The sequence below is a fragment of the Pelodiscus sinensis genome, chromosome 7, assembly GCF_052426305.1.
Source record: "Pelodiscus sinensis isolate ZL-2025 chromosome 7, ASM5242630v1, whole genome shotgun sequence".
In the NCBI taxonomy this organism is placed as follows: Eukaryota; Metazoa; Chordata; order Testudines; family Trionychidae; genus Pelodiscus; species Pelodiscus sinensis.
The window spans coordinates 58,842,020-58,869,466 of record NC_143058.1 but is presented as its reverse complement, the minus strand read 5'-3'; the positions used below and the strand labels follow the sequence as shown (position 1 = coordinate 58,869,466).

Sequence of the window (27,447 nt, the reverse complement as noted above, 5' to 3'; positions counted from 1 at the left end):
ATTGGGGCTTTTTTGCGGAAAAGACTACTGTGCTGTCTACACTGGCCCTTTTCCAGAACAGTTTTTCCGGAAAAGGACTTTTGCCCGAACAGGAGCAGCATAATTTTTCCGGAAAAACACTGACAATTTTACAGTAGATCGTCATTGCTTTTCCGGAAAAGCAAGCGGCCAGTGTAGACAGCTGGCAAGTTATTCCGGAAAAGCAGCTGCTTTTCCGGAATAAGTGGCCCAGTGTAGACACAGCCCCTATGCTGCTGCATCGGACACAGAGGGAATGTGTGTAGTCAACAGGATTAACTGATAAGCCAAGGCTTATTGGTTAATCATGTAGATGTCTGCGTGTTGACATCCCTACAATGTACTTAAATGCTAATGAGGTACACACAGAATCACATTATAAAAGAGGGTACCCAGAGCAGGGAAATACGGCTCTCTGGGAAACACCTACAGGAACCAGCCTTCTACTGATGATCAATCCATGAAAGAGCTATCAATCAGACCTTGACGCTGTTGTTACGGATGTGAGTATATTTGTAACTTGTGCATATGTCTGTACGGTTGGTTATTTGTAACTTTAACTGTAAATTTAATAACACTTGTATGACAAATGAGATCTGGTACTTGTAAATGTATGTTTGGTCACTACCCAGGGGCAGCCCGAGGCGGGCTGCAAGCAGCTGGTGCCCCAGGCGGACTGCGTGATCGGCGCCCCTGTGCCCCAGGTGAAATGTGCAATCAGCGCCCCTGCCTCCACAGCCCTCAGTGGTGTGATGTCATCATTGGGCGCCCAGTTTAACGCGGCGCCCTGGCGACAGCCAAGTCAACCTATACGCACGGTTCGCCCGTCACTACCCTTGCTCTGTGTGTGTTCCCAGAGACTACATGTGAAGTAAGCTTGAAAATGTAGCCACTAGAGCTGAACTCACAATGGTGTAACACATTACAAAATTCACTTTAAAGGAAAAAAGGTTACGTAACAGAGGCAGATGTGAGAAGATCTCGCCTGTCCCTTTTGTAACACTTCTCTTTTTATCCCTCCAGACGCAAACTGATCACAAAGAATGAAGAAGCATATAATGAAAGAGTCCAGAAAAAAGAGTCAAATGTCAAGACAGCTCTAACGGGAATGTGACCTTATTAAGAGAAACTCTCTGCTGATGCTAAATCCGAAGTAGCACTATGCTCACATTTAGTCGCTGTTTCTGCAGGCAATGCCAAAACTGCAGTTCCTCACTCTTCCTCAGAAGAATTTCAAAACCACATAATTGATCATATTCAAGGTGTCATGTTTTTGTCCTGTCATTTCCTTATTCTCTATATCAGGGGTCTAAAATGCAATTTACCTTAGGAGCCAGTCCTCAAATTCTCCTAGTGGGCCAGCAGGCACCCCCACTATTAGGGCTCTGAAGGGGGTGTGTGTGTGTCTGAACATTCCCTCTAGCTGCCCCTAGGCAATTATGTCCCTTTCCCGCGGGGTCCCTGGTACCATACCAATAGCACAACGAGGCTACAGCAGCCTCTGGCTGCTAGCTCTGCACCATTCCCAGCACATCCCTGTGGCCTGGGGGTGGTGCGTGCAGAGTTGTCCCAGGCCCCACACTTTGGGGGTGCAGCAGCAGCCTCGACCATCCGATGGCTGGGATGGTCCCCCGTACTCAGGTTAGCCCATGGGGCCCTGGGTGGGCTGAGGCTGGCAGCAGGGGTCACACACACACACACACACCCTGCCTCATTGGGGGTGGGGTGGGGACTGCACACACACACACCCCGCCTTTTTGGGGGTGGGGTGGGGACTGCAGAGAAGTGGAGCTATGCAGCTGCCTGCTCCACTCTCCGAAGCCAGCCCACGCTGAGGCCGGAGCACTCTGCTTGCCACCATGCAGTGAAACACAGCGATCGGGCTGGCCTGGGAGGTGGCAGCAGAGCAGAGGCTGTTGCATGACTCCACTTCCCTGCAGCTCCTGCCACCATAGAGTATGCAGAGCAGCCTGCCCCCTGCTGCAACCCCACACCGGGCCCCCTGGTACTCCATGAGATCTCATCTCGAGGGAAGGTGTGACAGAGAAGGGGCTGGAAGAGGCGGAGCAGGGGCTGGATTTGAGGAAAGGGTACTGAGATCGCTTCTCTCCCTATACCGCTCGGGAACAAAAGGACTCACGTGCCAGTAGCCATGTGCAGGCTGGATTGTGGAGTTGCTCAGGCCACAGATGGCCTATGGGCCATGAGTTTGAGACCCCCTGCTGGATCCCGTATTGCTTCAGGCCACAAGTCTGCAGCAAATCACTGTTCTTGCCTCGTTTCCAGATGGAGATAGATGCTGGCTCTAAGTAAGTGTGCTGTATTCTGATGCTCAGCTTAGCCCTAGCTCTGCTTACGCTCTCTTACCAGAGTAAGCTGGATTGAGGTGTGGGTGCTCAGAGGCTAATGTTTTTATCTCTCTGGCTAATCTTTGCTACTGTTAATAGCGATGCTCTTCATCAGTCAGACTCCTAGCCAGAGTCCTTCCTACATTTGGCGGGGGAGGAGAGGGGGGTCTATGGAATGCACAGCTAATTGTGGTTGCAAACGGCATAAAATAAAGATAACCAGGAGCAGCTTTTACCTTGTAATATCATCCAAAGCTCATACATGCATCAGAGTTTGGACTCCCATATACCAAGGGACACACTATGAATGTCTATTTGACATTCTTCTGTTCTCTGAAAATAAGTAAGGTAAGCAAATTTGTATCTCCCGGCTGCCCAACCACTTCAGGCTTCCCTGGGGTTGCACCTTCACAACTGACAATTTTTAAGATACTAAAAGCAGATGCTCTGAAATATGGATAATACAGGATCTTGCTGCCACTGTCTGACTGGCTCTGCAGGAGAGCAGTGTGTGTAAGTGGAGAGTTAGATTTATTGAGAACAGAAGCTGAATAAGTATAAAGGACAGTTTACTAAGAAAAGAACATACTATGATGGTCAGACAAGTTAATAATAGCAACAGTCCTTTGAAAATGCACTTGTGGTATAAGCCTTTGCCATTTTTTCTCCAAATCCCCCCTTTTAGACTCAAATTTTATTCTGCTTTTCAGGGGGAGAAAATTTTTTGAATCTTTCTTTTGTACAAGCCGATCATAAACCACGTGTATGCACAACACTAAACTTGATTAGTCAATATCCTCTTTATCAACTTTACTCTTTATCAAATTTGGTAAACAGTTCTCCCTGAATAATGCATCATTTGAAAAAGTGGCTATGTGCCACTATATTAATACCTGCTATAATCAACAGCAGTATTTCTCAACCTGTTGAATACCAGAGACTTATCCCTTCCTAAACTGTAACAAGGAGATCTCAGGACCAGTGACAGTCCACAGAGCAGTCGCTGAGAAATACTGGCAACCTAGCTGCACTCTCAATTTTGATAGACTTCAAAAAGCGAACACCTTCGATGTAGCTTTCCAGAGCACAGGCTGTTTGTTTCAAATATGTTTAGTTCTCAAGCTGAGAGCACAAATTGAAAGCTGTAATTTTGTAACCGAAGACTTTCTTACAGCACATTTCAGGGTGGTGAGACTACAGTTCCCAGTTCAGTTGATGGGGAAGATGAGTTTTTTCCTGAGTGTGAAACTGGGTTGTGGCATCTGCTTCCCTTGGTTCAGCCTGTCATTCTTTCTGCTAACCTCCTGGTTCACTGCTGTCAGGATAGAGAGAATATCCTCTCCTCTGTCAAAAAACAAGAACCTCAACATTAGCAACTGGGAAGAGTTTCACCGAGCATGCTACCCGCTAACACCCTTTTATTGCTGAAGGGTGCTATTGCATTCTTCCATCTCCTGATCAAAGCCAGCAGTGCAATGAGCAGATAATGGATTTAACTTTATTCTGCTACACTGAACAATTTATAGTAGCTGCTCTGTAACTGCTGTCTTCTAAACAAAGGAGTTGGACCATATTCAGGTATTTCTCCTTGTATACATGAGATTCTATTTTATTGAGATGTGTGTGTGCTTATAAATACATAGATGTGTTGATACACATTTCCAACCCAACCTCCATACAATCCTAGGGCTGGAAGAGACCTCAGGAGGTCATTGAGTCCAATCACCTGCTAAAAGCAGGACCAATCCCAACTCAGTCATCCCAGCTAGGGCTTTGTCAAGCCAGGACTTAAACCTCTGGGGCTGGAGATTCCACCACCTCTCTAGGTAACCCATTCCAGCGCTTCACCGCCTTAATGAGGGTTTGTCATCCTAATATCCAACCTCAACCTTCCCCGCTGCAACTTGAGACCATTGCTCCTCATTCTGCCGCCACTGAGAACAGCCTCTCTCCATCCTCTTTGGAAACCCCCTTCAGGTAGCTGAAGGCTGCTCTCAAATCCCCACTCTCTCTTCTGTAGACGAAATAAGCCCAAATCCCTCAGCCATTCCTCGTGAGTCATGTACATATATCCATAGTTCCCACATACGTGAATTTTACTGCATGCAGGTGACAGCAATTCCAGATCAGTTGTTGTCAATTTTATATTGTACATGTGTCAATTTGAAGATGAAGTAGTGACACAACTATATGAGGGCTGTAGCGTATTTACCCTATAAACACTCCAGGTCTACACACATATGCCTCACAAAACTCCACTAATTGCACCACTTGCATTAAAGCATTGTCTACCCAAGAAGATAGTACTAGTGTAACTTATCAGTTCTTAAATAGGTACAAACTGTTGTGCAGCTACACTTCTCAGTTTAACTAAATCACAGCTTTAGTTGAAAAGGTGCAATTTTGTATAGACCAGATATAAGGCTACGAATGAAGAAGTAACAAAATGTATGTACAGGCACAAATCAGTGTAAAAGCTTTTATGAATAAGATAGCTGTAAGAGTTAGAAATAAGATGTACTAACCGTGGACAACTCTTCTCGAGGTGTTCACACAGTGACTGTATATACCACGTGCCTTGGGTTGTGCTTCTGTAGGAAACAAAATCCTTCATGGTGGCCATTCCAAGCAGAAAGTCTGCCTCATTTGGAATGCACTCCAGTTGAAATCTTGCATCTGCCTCTACAGAATAATCCGTCTCTGTAGAATCGGTTTCTATATGTATCCCTCTCTGGAATGTGTCACCTTGGCAGGCCTGAATGAAGAATACTTTTGGTTTTCCAGCAAGTGATGGGCAGTTCGTGCCAGTGAAAGAAGTGGTTAGTTCCTGGATAGGTATTTCCTGCCCATCAGTACCAAATACGATGCCTTTATCACCATGGGAAAGGATGCAGCAAACAAAGCAGTCGTGGGCACGGTGATCCTTGTTCCTGTACATGTGCGTGATGTGACGGATATCTGCTGCAGTGAGGTCTCTGTGCTCTTTTATCTCAAAGTGAAGTTTGGTGAAGACCTTTGTCAGAGCTGCTGCAAAGTAAACAGAAGGGGCACAGCAGGAAACATTTTGTAAGTTTTACTAGCTAAATTCTTCATGTAACAGAAGAAAATTGGGCTCATGCTTTTCTCTGTCATTATACATTTAATGCCTCCCATCAATTGTGTTTTCAAAGTGGGGCTTTATCTCAGCTACCATAGAAAAGACCATGAGGAAAAGGAGAATCTAAGGACTTGAACAATAGCAAACTGATATTGTCATTATTTTCATTTACTTGAATGATAGTAGAGCACGTACTTATCAAATTAGCAAATGACACAGTGTGTCAATTAGTGTGGTGCCTGGAACTGGACAGTTTTCCAGCTAAGCTTTCACCAGTGATGAGTAGAACAGAACAATCACCTCGGCTGTGTCTACACTGGGCCACTTATTCCGGAAAATCAGCCGCTTTTCCGGAATAAATCGCAAGCTGTCTACACTGGCCCTTGAATTTCCGGAAAAGCAACGATGCTCTACTGTACAAAATCAGCCACTATTCCGGAAAACTATTCTGCTCCCGCTCGGGCATAAGTCCTTATTCTGGAACACTGTTCCGGAAAAGGGCCAGTGTAGACAGCCCAGTAGTCTTTTCCGGAAAAAAGCCCCGATCGCGAAAATGGCGATCAGGGCTCTTTTCCGGAAAAGCGCGTCTACATTGGCCACAGACGCTTTTCCGGAAAAAGGGCTTTTCCGGAAAAGCAGCCTGCCAATGTAGACGCTCCTTTTCCGGAAAAACTGAAAACGGAATAATATTCCGTTTTAAGCAGCTCCGGAAATTCATGCCAGTGTAGACACAGCCCTCCTGTATGTAATCTACAGCCTTCCTGTTAATATATCCTAGAATGACATTTGATTTCCCCCCCCCCCCAATAACCTCTTATTGCTGGCTCATTACATGTGTGATATAGTATAGCCCTCAGTTCCTTTTCTAGAATGCAGCTGCTTAGCCAGTTATTCCCCGTTTTGTTTTACGCACTGGATTTTGCCTAAGTGCAAAGACCTGCACTTGTCATTATTGTATTTCCAAAGGAATTCTTAATTTTACCAAGTTCACTGTGAATTCTAATCCTTTGTCCTCCAAAGTGCTGGCAATCTCTCCTCACTAGATGTCAAGCACAGATTTTATAAGTGTAACCTCTATGCCATCATCCAAGCTGTAAATGAAAATATTAGTAAGTACTGGATCCAGAACTGGCCACTGCGGAACACCACCTGATAGATCCCTCTGTTTGACAGTGAATGTAGTGGTTAAGTACACATTATACAATAGACCATACATTTCCCCCCCCCCCTCTCACATTACTACAATTTTCCTGGAGTTCAGATGCAAACCGTGCCCGATTTTTTCTAGTCCTCGCTGTACCTGCATCAGCGTTTGTTCCGTTCCGGTCTTTCATTTGTTGAAGTTTAGGCACCTCTGATCTTGCTTTTGAAAAGTCATGATTGTTGAGGATCAGGCAGATTCCACGGGGCTGGCTGTTCATTTTGTACATGTCAGTCTGTTTGGGAAAACAACCCACAGTCTGAGCTATGGCAACCAGTCATTCACATACTCCTGTGTGTTCTGCCAGATAGTGGGTTCAGTCTAATGCCCGGTTCCAGGGCACAGCGCATGGAGAGCTGTACTAATGGGGCAGCCAAGGATTCTCCCTACTCCATTCTCTTCATTGCAGGCTCTGTGCCCCCTGTTTCCCTCCTTAGGGTAGGGGCTGTGCTGAGACCAGGGTCACCATGGCTACAAGTGCCATAACTTAGGGACATTGGGGGTCTCCCACCCACCCCTTCTCTCCTCATGCATTCTTGCTCCATCCCACCTATGCTTCTCTTCACACAAACCACTTGCTCATTCCCCGCCCCACAATCCCCCTCAGCTACCCTTCCAGACGTTCCCCCTTAGCTCACTTCACACTCAGTCACCCTGCCCACGCCCTGCCTTGTTTTTCAGTCTGATCGCTTTTGCTTGTGCCTCCCCATTTCCCTCCCCTCAGCCTTTCCCTGCTTCTGCTCTTGCTCTAGTTTACATTTCATTTTTCCATCCTTCCTCCCTATAAATCTCTCCCCCATCCTGCTCCTTGCTCCCACTCTGTCCAGTTAAATCTCCTGCCCTCCCCATTCTCATAGACCAGGGCTATCCAACATGCGGCCCACGGTGCAATTTGGGTTTACGTGGGACTCAACATGTGGCCCACGGGTGGGATCCTTTGAACATGGCTTCCACTGGGAACACGCTCCACAACAGAAGGCGTCTCCCAGGCAGGGTGAGCTCTGAAAGACACAAGTGGACGGCTGGAACAGACGGGTACAGGGTGTCGGCATTTCTAGCCGACAGAGAGGAGGTGCTGGGAATGCCGGGGCACTGTGGGAAGTGCTGGCTGCTTAGCCTTCTGGGCAGAGCCTGAGAGGTGCTGACTGGCTCACACTGGCCACGTTTGGGTTTGGCACCAAGGCTTAAGGCTTCATCTTTGTATTCATGCCCCTCAGTGTGAAAGAAGCTATTTGCATAGATATTTACATGTATATGCAACCACACTGAAGCTGTGGCCTTCGGCATGTGCTGTATCATTGTGGCCCCCAGGGCTTCCAAAGTTGAGTAGCCCTGCTCTAGACTCTCCCCTCACCTCCCAGGAGATGCCTTGGATCTCTCCTTCCCCTACTTCCTACTTTCCCTTAGGCAGCAGTGCAGAGGGGAGAGGGGGGAGGGACAGGAGAGAGCCAGTGCACGCAGGGATCGAGCTACCCCCCACTGGTCCTCTGTTGTTGACCGCCTTAGGGGTTACACATTTACCTGAATACACACATTTTAATCCCTGGCCCCCCGACAGCTTCAACGATATCATGCAGGCCCCAATGCTCCAGCATCCAGGCCCTTCCCAGGCCACTCTACTGCCTCACTTCTCCCGTCTCCCTAAAGCCCTCATGGACCTTCTCACTCGCCTTCCCCCGGCTGCCTCCTGACAACATTCACCCTCTGGCCTGGCTCCCTGAAGCCCCAGCTGTTTCTGCTCCCAGCCCGTTATACATCTAGCCTAGGCCCTGCCCTGTGGCCTTCTCTGCTCCCCTTGCAGAGTCCGATCTGGGCATCTTTACATTTATGCTCTCCCTTTTCTCCAGCACTCCTGAGCCTTCCTGCCTGGGCCAGGGTCCCACAGCAGGGGACAAGCAGAAACTGGGCTACCTGGCCAAAAGCAGAAGGGAGCGTTAGCGCTCTCTGCTGGCCAGAAGTAGGAACTGCAGGGTTTACAGCTAAATATGAAATTTCTTACCTGAAGTTTGTTACCAGTTTCTCTCCTCATTCGTTACCCACAGCTACTACCCCTGCCTATAGCATTTGGGAGTTGTTGCTTGAGGCTCCAGGGGTAGGCTGAGGTGCCACCTTCAAGCTTTGGCTGCCCCGGCAGAGCTCTGTGTCCCCACCACCAGGGGATTTCTGGTGGGACAGGTCACCGGGTTCTGTGAATGTTATTGCCTGCAACGTGTCCCTGACTTTGAAGAAAAATATCTGTAATCGAATCTTAACCTGAGTCCGTGAGAATCCCCCCACTGGCCTGAGGAAGGGGAATGGTGCAGAAGCCCTGCTTCCTCCAGGCAGCTGGCAGAGGCCAGATCCTCTCTGGGTTCTTTCGCCTTTCAGCCCAGCTCCATTGCAAGGATTGCCCCTGGAGCCAGCCCAACAACTTCCTCCTTATCCTGAGACTCCCACTCAGAAGCACCTCACTGAACTTTTCTGCACCGGTGATGTGACTCGAGGACAGGGTGGGACCTGGGCCCTAGTTGCACAAGGCTCAGACAGCTGGGACCAGGCAAGCCATAACTCCTCTGCTGTAGCGCTTGTAAATGCGTTTCCAGAGAGGACCACAAGCTTGTGGGGTTTTGTTTTCATACAGAGACATATCTGTCTGCTGCTTCATACTCTCCCGTCTCACCATCTGCCAAATATCATACTATTCCAGGTACAGCATGCTCTCATAAAGTAACTCTTAATCCTGATTTACCTGCTGGATTTCTTCCTGGGTGCCTGGAGAATCCCGTGCAGTCTGAGAAACCCAAAGGCTGTCCCCGCCTAAAATAAATTTAGAAAGAGACAGTCAGGAATGGAGCTAGATAAAGCATAAAACGTTATCACCAGGGAAAGCAGAGAAGTTACTTTAAAAGGCCACTCGTCTGCTCATAAGACACGTGTGTCACTCCTCCTAGCTGCACTGCAAGTGCAATGAGTAAATGCCATCCTTTGCCCTCACAGGGAAACTGACCTGACTTCTCTGTAAGCTCCTCCACACAGCAACCTACTAAGTGCTACACAGGCCCTTGGGGAACCTGCAGTGGCCAGGGGAGAAACACCTGCGGTGGGTGGGAGGGAAATCCCCTCACTCACCTGGGCCAAACTCAGCCCCAGTCCAGTTAGTGCTGCAAGGAGAGAGTGTGTGTCTGGGGGGGGGGAGTTCTCTTTGCCACAGCCCCAGGGCAGCCTGCACCCCAAGCCCTTCAGCCCCAACTGCACCCCAGCAAAAGCCCCACACATACTTTGAACCTCCACACAATGAATTCACTGGTAGTGGGAGCAGGAGCAGGAGCAGGTCCCCAACACTTGGGTTGTGGTGTATCAATATATGCTGCCAGGATAACGGCTATTCATCTAATGGATGTTTCATCCACCTCTACTACTGTGCTGACTAGCCAAATACTGAACTGGTCCAGCTATTTATCAAATGTGAACGTCAACTGCCCTACTGACTACTGACAAAAGTTCAATACTGCACAGGTAAAGCATGAATTTTCTATGCCGCAAGAATAATTCCCTTGGTGTATAATAAACTAAAACGACACAATCTTGCATAGGCCTTTCTGACCCAGACTTTCATCCACAGCACCACTCCTGTTCTGGCTAGCCCCAATTAGCTGTATCAGTCCCCCTGCTTAAGCTTGTTGGTATATGAAATCTTCCTCCCTCCAGGAATGGATTTGGGAAGTTTCACTGTGCCACTCCCCAAAACTGTACAGAATGCAAAAGAACACCACTTCCCTGGGAGCTAGTGTGCTTCAGCGACAGCTCACAGAACAGTTTTGAAAGGAGGTCACTATCACTGCCCCCTACTTTACAGACTTGCCCAAGGTCACCCAGCTGGCCACAGACAGAGCTGGGAGTGGAACTGAGTCCCAGCACAGTGCTCTATGTAACTGGGCCATACAATCTGCTGGGGAGACAAAGATTTTTCAACTTGAGTCCTTAACTAGATACACTCATATGAAGTAGATCACTTCTTTCTCTGCATTCCCTGTGGGCCAGATCCTGCATCAGTGTCCGATCGCAGACACTCTCTGCATCTGTGCAGTCTCTGTGGTCAATGAGACACTACATGAATCTGTGCTCATGAGGCTGATGCAGAACCACAGCCTGCATGTAAAGTAAAATACCTGAGAGAGGCAGCAGGAATCTGATACAATAAAGAGCGTGGTGGGTTTTCTTGGAAGTTTCACTAGAGTAAAAACTGATCACTCAGCTTCTCATAACTGTTATTCTTCAAGATGTGTTGTTCACATCCGTTCCAAGCAGGTGCACGCGCACCATGTGCTTGGTCATCAGAAACTTCTTCCCTTAGCAGCTCCCATCAGGTCGGCTAGGGAGCTCTCTGGAGTGGCATTGTCATGGTGCTTAATATATGACCCTGCCAACACAACCCTCCTTCAGTTCCCTCTTGCTAGAACTGTGTTTGATGGGTCCCAGGAGAAGGATGGGGAATAATGGAGGGAGGGAGGGAGGGGAGGAGTAGAATTAGTCAGAATATCCCACTTCTACCACACAGAGCACCTACAGGTCCAATGTTATCTGTGACCATGCATTGCAGAAGTGGACAGATGTTTCATGAAGCACAGGGAAGACTGCAGGGCTGTGTCTCAACTGGCCAGTTTTTCTGGAAAATCATCCGCTTTTCCGGAAAAACTTGCCAGCTGTCTACACTGGCCGCTTGAATTTCCGCAAAAGCACTGACTTCCTACTGTAAGAAATCAGTGCTTCTTGCGGAAATACTATTCTGCTCCCGTTCAGGCAAAAGTTTTTGCGCAAAGGGGCCAGTGTTGACAGCTGAGATTTGATTTCCGCAAAAAAGTCCCGATTGCGAAAATGGCGATCGGGGCTTTTTTTGCGCAAAAGCGCGTCTAGATTGGCCACGGATGCTTTTGCGGAAAAGCGTCCGTGCCAATCTAGACGCTCTTTTCTGAAAATGCTTTTAACGGAAAACTTTTCCGTTAAAAGCATTTCTGGAAAATCATGCCATTCTAGACGTAGCCCAGGAACGTGGAGGGTACGCTGTCCTTGGGTGTCCCTTGAAAAACCTTGTTTGGAGCCCGACAAAATAGCTTGATCAGGCCCTGTCCCTGTCCTAAGGGTGGATTTGAAAGTTTATACCTACTCTTTTTGCCTCTAGAGACATAGAAATCCTGCCTTGGGCAGGGCTAGTACTGCCACTGCTGCTCCAGCTAGGGCCTATGCTGGGGAGCAGGAGTGTACATCCCTAGCGACTTCATAGTTGCCCTAGAGTCTTTCAGGCTGCACAGCTTTCAGTTGGGGCCTGATCCAAGAACAGCCCCCACACTTTTGAAAGGGAGGGACACTAAGGTCTGTTGAGTCAGAAAGGTCATATATTAAGTGCCACTCCAAGGAGCTCCCCAGCTTCCAACGGGGGCTACTAAGGGGAACATTTTTCTGACAAGCACGTACACACACCTGACAGTAATCAATGTGAACAAGCACTCGAAGATGAACTATGAAAAAAAAAATTAGTTTAGTTTAGGGATGTAAAATCCCAGTCAGTCAGTTAACCGGTTAAACATTAGGACTAGAACAGCCCCTGTCTGCAGTGGGTCCCCTGCTTGTGGGGAGCAGCAACAACACCCACCGGTTAGCTGGAACTGGTAAGCATTACCCAGTGATGCTTACCAGTTAACTTTTCACAGTCCTACTTCGGTTAGATAGGATCAAATAAACAGAGATCACTTCGTACCAATCTAGAGAGGTGAGACAAGTCAAGTAGATGGGAGTAAAAAAAAATGTGACAAACATGGGAAAAACAGTTGAAAATTCATTAAGAAAGTCCTAAACATCATCTCCATGTAAGCTAATGCGTGTCAGTTACCTTCAGAGACTCTTTGACCTCCATGTCCTTCCACAACGTACATTTCTACTGCATACAAAAGAAATTCAGTGTTTAGTTATAAATGCTTAGCACATTAAAATGAGGTGTCAATTCAAACGTAAGGGATGTGAAAGAGGCTATTTTTACCACTTTGCACTAATTCATATTCTTCAATTTTCTTCAGGAGGCTTTTGTCAATTTTCTCACAAATAGTCTTAAGGGTCTTTAGGTTTTCTTCTGCCAACAGTCCCTTCTTCTCCATCTCAATTAAAACATCGATCATTGTCTGGGCAATTAGAGAGATAGTTTCCTATTAAATTCAGAATTTCCTTTCCCTCCACATTCTCCAGTACAGAAACTTCTCTTCTAGTAGAGCCATATCCTCAGATACACCCATCATCTTCCAGACCTCTGTGAATGGAAGTTATTCAGACCTGGCTAGGATGGATCCCACAATGGTGATCTCATATTTATACAGCACTTTATACAAGATTCCCACGGGGCATGGCAAGTGTTAACTACTGATTGCTTAAGGAATCACTCTGACTACAACCCAAGAAACTTTGCCTGTTTCTTTACCTGTTTTCTGGAGGGAAAACAAGCAAAGAACTCTTAACAACATAAAGTGCAGTGAAAATTAGGCAGGCAAACACCAGTGCCCACATAAGAATCAGCGGGTTCCTGAGCATTCATCTGACTCCACAGAAACAACCAAAACTGCAGTTCCATCTCTCATCAAAAAATAACTCCTCCAGCAGCACGGAGCCCCTATCTCCATCATGGACCTGATGTGTCGTCTTTGCATATTTTTCTTTGTGATGAGAGAAAATAAAGTGTTCCATCCACTGGGATATTGTGGAATGGATGGGCAGAGAACTAGAATGGAGCAGCCATACCTGTGTGCTTCTGAGCTGCTGTTTCCATTGGTCTCAGTAAGTCTCTCCCAGTGGCCTAGACCAAGGAGGTGAGGCTCTAGATAGTGCCAGGTAGTGTGGTTCAACAGTTAGGGCACTAAGTCTGGGAGTTAGGAGATGAGGGTATTATTCCTGGCTCTAACACAGGCCCATTGCCTGATTTAAATAAATCACTTAATCTCTGTGCCTCAGTTTCCTCACCTATAAAATGGAGACATAGTGTTCACCCACATTTTTTTGAGGTCAGTGGAAGAAAAGCAGTCATGTTATTGACTAATTGTCCTTATTGGTAATCAGTTAATTGGAAAACGTGGCTCTTAAGTCTGAGAAGGATGAAAGACACCAGCATCCTGTGATAAAAACACTCTGACTGCTTGTTCTACTCCTGCCCCTTCACTACCTTGTTTATTTACATAAAAGAGTTTATACTCTTTAGGGTAGGGACTGTCCATCACTTATTGAGTTTTACATTATCTAGCCCAACAGACACCGTAGTCTGGACACCGTAGTAATAAACATGGTTAATAATAATGAAACATATGAGCCATCTAGTCAATAGCCAGAAATGTTCCTTTCCCACACTGGGGAGGAGGAAAGAGAAGTGGTGTTAAGATGTGGAAGCATAGGGTGGTTGTTCCCAAAAAAGTCCTGTGTTCCCCCCCTCATCTACCCCAGCTAACCCAACACTCTGCATCCATTAAAAAGCAATGAAACAATTCTTACTATCTCATTGTCCATCTTGCACTTTGGAAGCTCTTTCTTCAGAAGAAACTTCCAAGATTTCAACTCATCTGTTGTTATGTTTTCTGAGAGCTGGAAAAGCAGGTATCTGGAGTGGGAAAACAGGGAATTACTTCACTCAGTATGACCTACCATTATTTAATATTATGGGGCTAGCTACCAAGTGCTTGCTAGAAGCATACATGGCACAAAAAGTGAAAAATGTATGATATACACACACACAAAATATATTTTTCCCTACAGACACCACTGTTAACATAAAGCAGACTGATGTTTTTTTATAATTCACTTGGTCCCAGAACCTGGAACTCAAACAGGGTGCTTTTTATGCAGCCAAAATGAATTGGTTTTTAAAAACTAAGCTGAGCCGCTCAACTAAAGCCCGCTATGGACTGATGGTTTTTACAGTTTGGTTATTAGTCAATGCTTTTTCTCTGTTTTCATCACTTACCAGTAACTTTCAGGGTTCCTAAACTGCAATAGTCCATGATCAATACACTGAGGGCTTTGCTTCACTACTCGGTGGATCAACACTGCAGCGATCGATCCACCTCCTGTCGACTCTGGTACTTCAACAGGACAAGAAGAGTAGCCAGAGTCAACAGGAAAGTAGCCCCACCTGACCTTAATACAAACAAGACTCTGCAGAAAGCATGTCAACTGCAGCTATGCTATTCGCATAACTGAAGTTGCATAGTTTATATCAATGAGGAGGAGGGGAGTGGTGTAGACTAGGTCTGAGATACAGCAGATCAATTTGCACCACAATCGTATTTATACTAGCAGGTGAATGCCCACAGAGAAGCTTTGTTCCAGGTCTAGCTAAAAGCCAGCCCGGAGACCCTCAATGGAGCTGAAAAAATACACAGATAGGAGTAATTTCCATTTGAGCTGCAGGATGTGTATGTATGCATGTATTTTAATCAAATTCATAGAAGGAAATCCAAAATTTGTCCTGCAGGGGCAATATAACTTGCAGATGTGCCGAAAGCAAGTTCAAATCTTTAAACATCTGGGACTGTTAAATAGTTTTACAGGATTCCACTGAACCTCTGACAGGCAACTTTCAACGCAAATGCTGGTGAACACTCAAGCAGAAGCACCCTGCCTCCATAATGGTGAGAGGGAGGAAAATGGAAGGAAAGATGAATTTGGGCATGTTATCTCAGATCAGAGCCAGGAATTATTGGATAAGCGGTGTCTCCACTCCATCAATGAGCAATACGGATGGATGGCAAGCTAAAAACCAGAGCATGTCATGTGGGGGGCCTTAAGGAATGAGCCTCTGGTGCCTTTCACTGTCAGAAAAGGTAGCCTGAAAATGCAGGCGATTACAGTGGCTGTATATTCTGCTCATGACACCCTTCCCTGAGGAATAAACAGCTAATCTGAACCAACCAGGTCTTGAATCAGGGATAGAAATCCCCAGCTGACCCCGAGTTCTGGGGAAATGCCACACGTAGCCCAGGGTCAGCTAGGGGCTCCCCAGCTGATTCCAGGCTCCACTTGGCATTTCAAAATGACAGCACAGCATGGAGCCTGGGGTCAGCAGGGGACTCTGAGTCCCCCACTGACCCTAGGCTCCATGCGGGCGCTTCCACTTTGAAATGCACGAGAGCTGCCGCTGGGGACTCTTGTACATTTCAAAGCTGGCACGCTTGCATGCAGCCTGGAGTCAGCAGAACTTCCTGCTGGCCTCCGGCTGCATGCTGGCCTCTGCCCCCCAGCAGAGACTCTTGTACATTTCAAAGGAGGAATGCGGAAGTGCCTATTAACTAGTCCAGTAGTTGATGGAAATTCCATTGACTACTCCACTAGTAAATTATTTGATACTTAACATCCTTAAAATGCACTCTCCTTGGATTCCAGCCTGCTGAGAAGAGGAATTTGTTTATTAGGAAATCAAAATGCCGGCTTTCATTTTCAGGGTCAGGCCAGACACACCCACAACTCCAATCATACAGAACTGGGCTCCAACGTGTTTAATTCAGACCAGGAGTTTGGTTTTCTGAAATACGATGCTCTCTAGTTTGAATGCTAATACTATGTAATCCTCTGATTTAAATAAACAGCTGCAGCCAGATCCTGAGCAAAACATGGCACAGCTGAGAAACAATGGTGCAAAGACATTTGTTGCTTTTGCAGCTTCTGGTTCTCGTGCCAATTTGTGCCAGCCCGATCCCTGCTACAAAGTAGAGCAGGCGCAGGGCTGCTCTATAATGGGGATGTAAAATTTCGATTAGTCGCTATCCTGCTATACCTCTCCCTTTGAAATGTACAAAAACCGCTCATGGCTCTTGTACATTTCAAAGGGAGAGGCACAACAGTTGGGACACCTCTGCCTCCCCTGCCCCCCACACTTCAAATGCCACATGCTCTTCACAGGGTGGAAGGAGGCTTCCCACGCCCCCAGGCCAATCAGGACCTGGGGAGTGTGTGTAGCCTCTTCCTCCCTGCCAGGGGCATGGGTGCCTACTGGTCCTAGTGCCAATTATGGTCTGGGGGTGGGAAAGCCCAGAAGAATTCTGGCCCGGCTCCTTCCAGATTAGGTCTCGTCCCTTGCGGTCCCACCTGGGACCACTTAAAATTTTTTTGATGTGGCCCTTGTCCAAAAAGTATTGCCCACCCTTGCTCTGATCCTCCCCTGGGATGTTTTCAACCTACTATTTAAAAGAATGCACAATTTACTCTGTCATTCATGATTTGCCTTTGGACTGTTTAAGTTGCATTAGTGTCCGATTCACATACATTTACTGTACATTAACATGCACATCAAGGTAGCAAAATATTTATATATGTTATGCAAAGGGATGGCATAACTGTTTTGCAGACTTAAAACTCCCATTGAAGTCCCTGGGCTCCAACTGAAGTCAATGACAAAACTGCCATTGATTTAACTGGGAAGGCTTGGGCCCTGAGAGAGCATTTATGAACTACAGGTACAAATCACATGCAAATCATTAACAGCGTTGCTACTTACATTTTCATGAGACATTAGATTCTGCTACCAGTGTGACACTGCGCTACCCACCTGAACGGAGACACCTTTGCCCTCCCTGGAATTTGAAGCTCCCTCTCCATCTCCTCTCTGCTGGAGTGCAGTTTATCAGTCAGGACATCTATGCGGTTTATCCTGAACAGCAGTTCCTTTAAGAAGGACAGGTCGTCTTTCTCCATCATTCCCCTTTCCTCAAGTGCTAGGAATAAGGCTTCAGAATCCTGGATGTTTTCCTGCTTCCGCAGTGGGATGTATTCCAGGCTTAGAAACTTCAGAGCCACCAGATCTTCTGTGGTCAGAGCTTCACTGATGTTGAAGAGGAGTCTGTGGAAGTCCATCCTCAGACAGCTGACAAAATGTTATTTCAGTCGTAGGTAAAAGGAAAAGAGGGGTCCCTCGTGGCCTCTCTTTAGACTGTGAATGAGAGAACAGCTTCATGTCACTGGTGTGGCAACAGTTAGCAATGTCTCATAGTAAATTGTTTTTTGTATTTCTGTCCCTCAGCGCTGCCATGCCTTTGATCATTCTAGCAGTAGGATTGCATACCACTGGGCTCACTACCCTAGTTAAGTACCTGCACCTGGCCACTTATGATACTGGAAAAAACAGACCCCCTTTCCCAATAAGAACTTGGTATCTTATGCCCATGGAAGTCAATGATACATCTTTATTGACTTCAATGGGGCAGAATCACCTAACTGGGCTGCATAATACTTTACTCTGAAGGAGATTCAATGTTAATTAACTTGGCCACATTTATTAGAAGTGCTACTCATGATCATGAAACGATCCAGTTCCTCCTCTCGCAGATATGCGGTTTGCCAGGATAGCTTCCTGCAACAGCTAATTCTGCCGTCTGCCTCGGCTTCAGCAGTATTTTACTGCCTTACTTCTAACCTTAGCCAAGTGGTTCTCAAGAGTGGTCCTCGACCGTGGGCCACAGGCTCAGGGCTGCTCCCCTTCCCCGGCACTGCAGCCCCACACGCATCCCATGAGGTTGGCCTCCCATTGCTGTGGGGGAGCCTCAAGCCTCACAAGTTGGATCCAGGTCATGGGGGAGGAAAGTGGCCACCCAGTGCCTCCTACTGGCAGTGCAGGAAACTGCTCTCCTGGATGCTTTTTGTTAGTCCCATTGGCTGGAATCCTAGCTAGACCCTCACCACCCCAGCCCAGTCTAAGGATGTTAAATCGCAGCGATCAAACGAATCGTGTAGTCGATACAATTTGTATCGACTACACGACTAATCGAGAAGGATCGCTGTGCGGAGCTGCAGTGGGGGTAATCCCAGCAGCCGGCTTGAGATGGGCCTGACCAGTCCTGGCTCGTGCCCGCTCCAGAAGCCACCCACCCGGCGGCTCTGCATTTTAAATGCAAGCAAGGGGCAGCGCCCTGGACTAGCGCAGCCCAGGACAGCTCGGTCCCGGCTGGCGCTGAGTCCGGCAGCCCCTGCCCGCCCCGAAGGGAGCCTGCCCGGGCAGCAGCCCGTTCACTGCGGGTAGGGCGGGCTGGGGCTTCGTGGCGGCTGCCCTGCCCGTGGGGGACCCGTGGGCAGGGACAGGTGCAGTGGGGGAGGAGGCGGCCCCAGCTGGCGGAGGCAGCAAGCGGCGGGTCCGCCAGGCCAGGGCACCAGGCGGCACGAGAGACGCGCCGCCCTGGCCCGGGAGGCGCGAGGCCCCGCGCCGGGAGAGGCTGGAGCCAGGCGCCCGGCCCGTCGCGCCCGCCCCTCGGGCCGCGCGCCTGCCGGCGAGCCGCCATGGAGCCCCCGAACGTGGCGCGCGCGCGCCGCCTCTGCGCGCCGCGAGCTGCCCCCTGCGGGCGCCTGACGGGCCACGAGCCCCCTGGCACAGCAGGGGCCGCCGAGGCACAGGCCTTGCCCCGCTCCCCCGGCCGCGCCAGGCCCGCTCTGCTCCGCTGCCTGCACCGCCCGGGGCCCAGCCAAACCCCGCCCCTTAGTGCCCCGCACAGAAGCAGCGTTTGCTTTGTCCCCCAACAGTGCAAGTAACTCAGCGTTTCTTAGGGGGGCTGTCCCACTGCAAGCCAGCTCCCTGCCCCTTCTCTGAGCGAGCTCCCGGCTGGCTTTCGCCACAGCTCACCGGAGCCCCGCGCCCGCTTGCTGTCACCTCGGGCTCTTTTTTTCAATAAAATCAACAACGATTAGAACTGTATAGATCAAGGCAGTCTAAGCGGCGTTTTATATCAAGTTTACAGCGAGCTGTACCCAGTGCTTCCAATCCCTTTTTAATTGTCTTCTTCTGCAGTAAAATGGATTAGACAACACGTCAACTATCAAGATTCTTAGTCCTAGGGATGAATTTAAGCACGTACTAAAAGTTAAGCCCGTTGCTTAAGTGTTTTGCTGAATCAGGGCCTGTTACAGCTGACAGTATCTGCTCTGTATCTTAAAAGCACAGCCTCTTATTTCATGCCTAGTGTTTTATTTCCCACATTACTATCAAACCTATTTGTGTTGCCAAAACCAGATTGTTCTTTCAGATAGGAATAATCTTTCTTCTTCTTCAGTACTTGTACAGCACCTACACTAGCAAAAAAAGATCCTTCTCATTGGCTAGTAATCCTAGGAGCTATGATAATACAAATAATAATAATAAATTATAATAGTAAAACTTTGCGGTGATATAAACAAATTGCTACGCCCATATGTCTGTACAGAGCCAAGCAGATTGCTGCTACATACCTAACATTTCTGTGTTATTTCTGATTTTTGAACCACTAGCAGATTATGTGCTCCTGTCCCTTAAAAATAAATTCTTCCCCTATTTTTATGCATTTGCCCTTTGTTCCTCGAAACATAGATGATCCACCCAGTACTTATTCATGCAAACTCTCACCAAAGTCCATGTGAGTTCACCAGTTAGTGAGAATTAGGAGAAAAATCTCTTGAATTAGCCCAATATCTTAACAACAAATAAAAGGAGATCATTTGCAACGAGCCTTAGACAAGAACAAAACTGCTTGTGAGCAATCTGGCAGCATGTATCACCCTTGAAAGGCCACCAACTCGTGGTTTAAAGCCAGCTCGTGAGATATTTAGTACTTACATTTTAATTACAAAGTTGTCCCACCTCAAGATCGTAATCAAGTCTCCTGTCTGCTTTTAAAGTTAGTGATAACTCAGCCACATTTTTGTGTGAAGACGAGCGTTATACACAGTTACTCAAGACTTCCTGGTTGCTGATGGGAAGTGTGCAGAGTTGTTCCTGTGACTATATTGCTTGAGCAGTTTGTTTTAAGGGGTGTGGCATTCGGGAGCTAGAGCCCGGTAATGTCATTTCCTTCCCCACCCCAAATACAGCACACAGAAATCCTAATAAACTGCTGTGCCATGTCACCGTATTTTCAAAAATCATACACAAGGGCTGTTTAGTGGGAACTGTTTTAGGGCAGTGCACACTTTAGGCAGGTTGTTTTAATTGTGCGCCAGTGTCATTATGGCCACCTCTGACAACAGCAGTGACGTGAATATTCCTCGGGGCAATGGGTTTTTTTGTTGTTTTTTGTCAAATAACTTTGTGTCTGAATGAGCTGAACTGTCTTCAGGTATGTTAAAACCTGTTACAAAGAAGACTATTGTCACTTGTTCTCTATGTCCACAGAAGGTAGGGCAGGAAGCAATAGGCTTAATAAGCAGGGGATAATTCAATATTAGGAAAAACTTAACTACAATAAAGATAATTAAACGCTGCAGTTTTTCCAAAGAAGATCATTGGAAGTGTTTTAGAACAGATTGGTCAGGAATGGTGGCTCTCAACCCTTGGAGGTATGCAGAGGTCTTCGTGGGGGAGGGGGAAAGCGGTGTTAGTCTGATCTTGGTAAAACAAAAGGGGAAAAAAGTAAGTAGCACTTTAAAGACTAAATACTTTCAGCTGATCTAGATACAGTAGTTCCTCGCTTAACACGTGCCCACTTAACACGTTTTCTCAATAGCACGATTTTTTTTCTTAGGGAACATTTTTCGAACAACACCACTGTCCCCGCAATAACACGATTTCCCTGACCAGACACACACACCCCTGCAATTTGCCCTCCTTCATCATTTTAAACACCTCCAAAGAGGAGGAAGCAAATCTGAGGATGCAGTGAGGGCAGAGAGAGGGCAGCGGCTACAGCGAGGGACACTGAGTTTGCTCAGTTCGGGTGCGCATGCTCAGTGCACCCAAAGTAGCAAATTCTGAGAAGTTAGTGTTTTGCTCGCTACACCGGCCAGCGGCCGGCAGCTGTGCGGGGCTTCCCCTGCCTCCCTGCAAAGCGGCAGAGATTCGCCGCTCACTGTGCCGTTCCCTTGCGATCCCCTCTGGCTGGATGCCTCGCTCCCTTTCCTCCGCCCACCACTTACAGCCAGCAACTGGGTTTCCCCAGCTGGCTGGTCGCTGGCAGCTGCGCGGGGCTTCCCCTGCCTCCTTGGGTCCAGCGAGGAGGGGTCGCTGGGAAACAGCGCGGCGAGTGGCAAACCACCGCCGCTTTGCAAGGAGGCAGGGGAAGCCCAGCCAGCTGGGGAAACTCAGCCCGGCTGCAAGCCCCCTCCCCGTCCTCCTCTTTCCTTCCACAGAGTCAAACACCTCCCCTCCCTGCTATAACCCAGTCCCCTTTCTCCCCCAACCGTATGTCCCGGTCCCAGCTGCTAACAAGTGCAGGCAGGAGCCGCGAGCAAAATGCAACCCCCAGCTTTTCCATTATTTTCAATGGGAAAATTGACCCCGCATAACACGTTTTCACTTAGCACAATCATTTTCTGAAACGTATCTACCATGTTAAATGAGGAATTACTGTATTTGCCTAGTTATACAACAGGCTACATAAAAAGCACTAGAGAAGTCAGAACAAACTAAAATTTCATATGATGACTTGTTCATATTGCTCTATATGATAAAATCTAAGTACAATATTTATATGCCAGTTGATTTATTTTATGGTAAAGTTAGAGCGTCAGCAATTTTTCAGTACTATTGCGCTGTGACACTTCTGTTTTTTTGTCTGATTTTATAAGCAAGTAGCTTTTAAGTAAGGTGAAACTTGGGGGTACACAAGACCAATCAGACTCCTGAAAGGAGTACAGTAGTCTGGAAAGGTTGAGAGCCGCTGGTCTAAGGTTCACATGATCCTGTCTTAGTGGGTTTTACCCACGAAAACTCATGATTCTATATATTTTGGAAGCTTCAGGGGGTAGTTAAGTTAGGCTGTACAGGATAAACTTAAAAAACAACAAATGGTCTGGTAGCACTTTATAGACCATGGGTTCACAAACTGGGGGGGCATGAAGAAATTCCAGGGGCGGGTGCGAGACACTGTTATAGACTAACACAGGCCTGCACAACTCGGAAAGCGGTGAGGGCCATATTACTCCAAAGAAAACAGCTACGGGCTGCAAGTAGGGTTGCCAGATGCTCTCCCAAAAAATACCGAACACGCAGGCTAAAACCCCACCCTGCCTGGTAATTTTTTTTACCGGGCAGAGAGCACAAATACCGGACTGTCCGGTAAAAAACCGGACACCTGGCAACCCTAGCCACAAGGGTACAGTTGGGTGGGGGAGGGGGTGTTATATTTTGATTTAATTCAAAAATTCTTAAACAATTTTTTAAATTATTTTAATTTTTATGTATTTTAATTATTTAAGTTTTTATTTGTGAATACAGAGTGCTCATCCCCTCCCCTTGCCTGCGGCCTCGCCACCGGGGGAAGCATGAGAGGATCAAGGGGCAGCGTTGGGAAAAGGGGGTGCCCCTCCCCACTCCCTCCACCTCAGCTCTGGGCAGTGGGGAACGGCCAGCCTGCCCCCCTCTCTCCACCCCACTCCATGCTGAGGAGCAGAGGTGGGGGGGGGGGGCGCGGCTTCTGCTCCCTCCCTCCTCTCCTCCCCCCCTCCCCCCCCGAGGGAGCATTTTCTTTTAACTGGTCTGGTCTTCAACCCTCCCCCCCCCCCCGGCTTTCACAGAGTGCGATGGACCCCTCCCCCTGCTCTGCCTCTCCTGCCAGTGCCAGGATCTGGGCCTCATGCAGTAGCAGGCTCCTGGAGGCGGCGCCTGGGCGCTTGACTGAGCGCACCTTGGGCACGAGGCCCGGGCAGACGGGAGCAATCCAACACCGAGCGGAGGCAAGCCTGGCTGGGCAGGCGCGTGGCACGGTACGAGCCCGGCCCCAGTGTGCTCCCAGCCTCTCTGCCCCCCATGGCAGGCAGGGGAGACCCGGGGTTGGGGAGTCCCGTCCACACGGCAGGGCAGCAGGCACGCACCGTGAAATGACTCTGGGTGCTGGGGAGTTTTAGTGCCCCCCATAGGTTGGCGCCCCCGGGCAGCTGCCCAGCTAGCCCATCCCTTAATCTGGCCCTGGTCACGGGCCGCACAGTGAGCCCCTGTGGGCCGTATGTTGTGCAGGCCCGGACTAACAAAACATGTAGATGGTATCATGAGCTTTCGTGGGCACAGCCCACTTCTTCAGATGACTTCTCAAGGTCCCTTCCAGCCCTCTGTTTCTATCAAGAGACACTCAATGAAGGTTAACATTCCTTCTGAGCTAACAAACAGCTTTAATAACATCCACACTTACTTGACACTTCTCTGCCCTCAAAAAAATTTATCACTGTGAACAAAGGACTGTTTGTTCCTTATAAATTCTACTCAATATAGTATTATATCTTGAACAAGCATTCCACATTATCAAATAAAAAAAACCCCTAAGAGATCCCATGTGTTCCAAAAGAAGATCCTTTCCATCAGTTTTTTACATTAGCAGCTTTTGCATTAATTCTCCCATCACATACAAGATGCAATCAAGTGCAAATCCACTAATGTAAAACCAATGTAAAGTAAGGGAAGACTCAGGCCAGGTTGGGAATAAAAGGTGCAGTCTGGAAAAAGGTTTCTACTTACAGAAAATCTGTGGCATTTTCGCCCCCTAAAATAGCATGTTGGGTAGGGAAATTCCAACAGTTGGTGTCAGGGTGAGTAGTTGCTTTACCACAAGAGAAAAAGATGGGGGGAAGCCCACAAATGAAGTTTAGGGACTTCCCAAACAAAGCAATGAAGCAGAATTTTCTACTCATTCTGGACAAAAGTAGTCAGGACAAACAAAATCACTTTTCAGTATGATTATTGGCAATACTTATCTACACTGCTGTCTATCAGACAGACAGTAGTGTAAATAGGTATAACTTATTCTACACTGCAGTGCAAGCCCAGGTTGAAACTCAGGCCAGTGCTACACTAAACCCGAAAGATTGGCTCAAGGTGTGTAACTAACGTAGCTGGAGTCAGCATATCTTAAACCAAGCTTGTTGCCATCTTCACAGTGGATGTTAATGGGAGCAAACACTCCCATCCGCTTCCCTTATTCCTTGTGACTGGGAGGAGTACCAATGCTGACCCGAGATGCGCTCAGCATTCAATTTAGCAGGTCTTAACTAGACCCACTAAATCAAACACCAGAAGATCTATCACCGGAGCATAAGTATAGATGTGGCCTCAGACTCACGTGCTACTCTCCCTTCTGTCTACTCACAAACGTCTTGGACTTTGGCTCAAACCCAAGGTCTTAGACAGGAGTCAGCAACCTATGGCTCCTGAACCAAATATGGCTCTTTGGCAGCTGGAACGCAGCCCCCCTCCTCATTCCCTCCACTACAAGGAGCCCATACTAGCACTTCAGCCTTGCAGCCCCCTCACCTCCACAAGATTGGTGCGCTAGCGCTAGCTTCCTGTGGGGGCAGAGAGGGGAGAAAGCCCCGAACCTCGCTGCATGATCCAACTCGCAGGGGAGAAGTGGAGGCAGATGTGGCTCTGCGCGCTGCTGCATCCCCTCCCTTGGCTGCAGGAACAGCAGCACATGGACATGCTGCCTGTAGGATTTCTCCGCTGTTCCCACTGGCCAATGAGAGCAGCAAGAGGTGCCTGAGAGCAACATGGGGCGCAAAAGCAAGTGAATGCCCCCTTCCTCTCATGCCCAGACTTGGCACCCCAACTCCCTGCCCACTGAGACCCTGCACTCCCAGCCCACTCCTGCACCCCTCCCCCTGGCCAGACACCCAAACTGCTCCTGCATCCTTCCCCTGGTCAGACACCCCACCGTCAGCCTGTTCCTGCACTCTACCTCCCACCCTCATCCCCTCCTGCACCCCATCTCCCACCCAGATCCTGCACCCCCATCCCTACCCCACTCACTGGCCGCTCTGTCCCAAACACTGAACCCTTCCTTTTTGGCTCCACACCAGAGCCTAAGGAAGTCCACAAAATCCACTGCCCCTCAAAGCCCAAGAGAGTTAATCTGGCCTGAGGCCTTGAACTTCATTTCTTCCTCCTCTCCATGGGGATGGAGTGCCAGGGAAGTGGGGTGTCTCAGTGGGGGGCCACATCAGTGAGGGCTGTGGGATTTTGGAGGGGTTTTTTTGCTGCTCATTTGTGTGGTCCCTAATTTTTCTGTGGGTCAGTGGCCCCCACCCCGAAAAAGGTTCCCCGCTCCTGCCATAAATAAAGAATGTTGAAACCTTTTGTATTGGACATAACATTTTTACTTCATTTAAAATAAAGTTTGCTAAACTAATATGAGAAAGCTGAAGTGCTTAATCTGTTCAATAATTTCAACTAATATTTTCTTTCTTACTGGCTAAATTAAACTGTTCTCCCTTGCTGCACCATTAGCAAAATGGCTCGAGTGTAATTATATAATTAGCGTCAAGTTTCCATTAGGACCTGGTGGTCCACGGAAAGGTTTATAATGACCTGGGTGGGCCATGGGCCAAAGGGCCTGTTCTTTTGCCATTCCCAAAATACATGGAACTTTTTAAATTAAAACGAAAAATTAATACACAATTTCAAAGACACATAAAATGGGCAGGCTGGGGGCACTCTGCTCATTGAAAGGGCCAGCTGAGGATGTGCTGGAAAGAACACGTGCACGCTCCCAGCTGGCATAGCGAGAGGGGCTGGCGGCAGCAGATACCTCCACCTGGCTGCCACAGCTCGGCTCCAGCCCCCATCTTTCTGCCGCGGTCTGTCCCCAGCTGCAGTGCTCCTGAGGTGGACCCCGCAGCTCAGTCATGGTGGACCTGCGACTGCTGCAACAGCCCAGCCATGGTGGCCCGGTTTAGGTTCCAGCTACGGCAGCCTGGCCAACTAGGCCCCAATCGGAAGCCAATCCCCCATCTGTCCACAGGGTCCTGTCCCTAGCACCGATCCTGGGGCAAGCCCCACTGTATGGTCCCCATCTGGCTGCAGGAAGGGCTGGTGGCAGCTCCCCTCCTGCTGCGGCACAGGTAGGAGGGGAGGCCATAATCTGGCTGTGGCGATCCTGGCCTGGCCCCTCATCCCAGCCACTGCAGCAGCCCAGCCTCGGCTAGGTAAAGTAATCCATTCCCAGAACCTCCCCGCATACTCTGCTTCCCATCCCAGCACCCTGCCCTGCTGCCTGCACCTCCCACACATCCCATCCCCCTGTCCTGAGCCCTTCATACAGCCCAATCCTGACTGCTGCACCCCCACGTCCACAAACCCCCAGCAGCAGCAGAAGTCCATTAAATAAAGCCTGTGAGTACAATGTTTCATTGGTGCTATTATTAATCATCACATCAATCATCAATCATTTTCAGTTGTATATTTTCAGTCATGCAATTGGGCACTCTTATGCCGGCTCTTTGTTCTGAGTTTTGATGTAATTTGGCTCTTTGACGTGAAAAGATTGCCAACCCTTGCTCTAGAACTTTCCAGAACAAATAAAATTCTAGAATCAGGGCCTGACCCAGTCCTGTATTAAGGTTCGTATAGTGGCCATCTTGGCATTCCACCCTCCAATTCAGGACAGATCTGTGTTTTGGCACCAGCTGTTGGCTCAGTTCTTGAAAGGCTCTTCCCTTCTGTCAAGAATCACCTCCCAAATGGGACCTCTGTTGGGTCCTCTCTAGGCTGACAGGACCACCCTTTGAGCCATTGGGCTCGTGTTCCCTGGCTCATTTATCGTGGAAGGTCGCTTTCCTCATGGCGGTGATATCGGCCAGATGAGTGTCAAAAGCCTTGACATCAGAACCATATTCAGTCCTCTATCTGGCTCTGACCCCAGATGGTCTTTTTACTGAAAGTGCTATGGCCCTTCCATGTTAACCAGGATATTTTCCTCCCGGCGTTTTACCTTAAGTCACATGCCAATAATGAGGAGAGGAGGCTGCATGCTTTGGATGTCAAGTGTGCCTTGACTTTTTATCTGGCACACACCAGGCCCTTCATGGAAATCAACCCAGCTCTTCATGGCAACTGCTGA

At 48.3% G+C, this 27,447-nt stretch overlaps 2 protein-coding genes across 8 annotated transcripts in view; one reads left to right on the top strand and one right to left on the bottom strand.

Moving 5' to 3' along the window:
- Positions 1–1,722, top strand: part of FLACC1 (flagellum associated containing coiled-coil domains 1) — a 35,203-nt gene extending 33,481 nt beyond the window's left edge. For both annotated transcript variants that reach the window (XM_014578856.4, XM_025189910.3), the window contains exon 16: positions 1,042–1,722. In XM_014578856.4, the coding sequence (XP_014434342.2) occupies positions 1,042–1,132 (91 nt within the window). In that variant the 3' untranslated portion in view covers positions 1,133–1,722. The remainder of the gene's footprint in view (positions 1–1,041) is intronic.
- A 1,196-nt stretch (positions 1,723–2,918) lies between these two features.
- On the bottom strand, positions 2,919–27,336 carry LOC102446244 (caspase-8). Of its 6 annotated transcripts, none has more exons than XM_025189907.3 (9): positions 27,319–27,336; positions 17,217–17,597; positions 14,168–14,273; positions 12,678–12,816; positions 12,531–12,578; positions 9,393–9,460; positions 6,764–6,899; positions 4,892–5,393; positions 2,919–3,710 (listed from the first exon to the last, which is right to left on the bottom strand). In XM_025189907.3, the coding sequence occupies exons 2-9, from the start codon at positions 17,519–17,521 to the stop codon at positions 3,575–3,577; spliced, it is 1,440 nt and encodes a 479-aa protein (XP_025045692.1). In that variant the 5' UTR covers positions 17,522–17,597; positions 27,319–27,336; the 3' UTR covers positions 2,919–3,574. The 6 variants fall into 6 exon arrangements, with proteins under 6 accessions (XP_025045692.1, XP_025045693.1, XP_006133700.1 ...); XM_025189908.3 differs by lacking the exon at positions 27,319–27,336 and adding an exon at positions 20,244–20,407 and having other exon boundaries at positions 12,531–12,575; XM_006133638.5 differs by lacking the exon at positions 27,319–27,336 and adding an exon at positions 20,244–20,406.
- Between the last annotated feature and the right edge of the window lie 111 nt (positions 27,337–27,447).

What these genes read in the sequence shown, in the direction of transcription:
- LOC102446244 (XM_025189907.3), bottom strand. Translation starts at nt 17,521, where the DNA reads ATGGACTTCCACAGACTCCTCTTCAACATCAGTGAAGCTCTGACCACA. An exon ending in GCAAGATGGACAATGAGATA is followed by an intron (nt 12,817 to 14,167) that starts GTAAGAATTGTT and finishes CTAATTGCCCAG; the next exon opens with ACAATGATCGATGTTTTAAT. An exon ending in ATATGAATTAGTGCAAAGTG is followed by an intron (nt 12,579 to 12,677) that starts GTAAAAATAGCC and finishes TTTTGTATGCAG; the next exon opens with TAGAAATGTACGTTGTGGAA.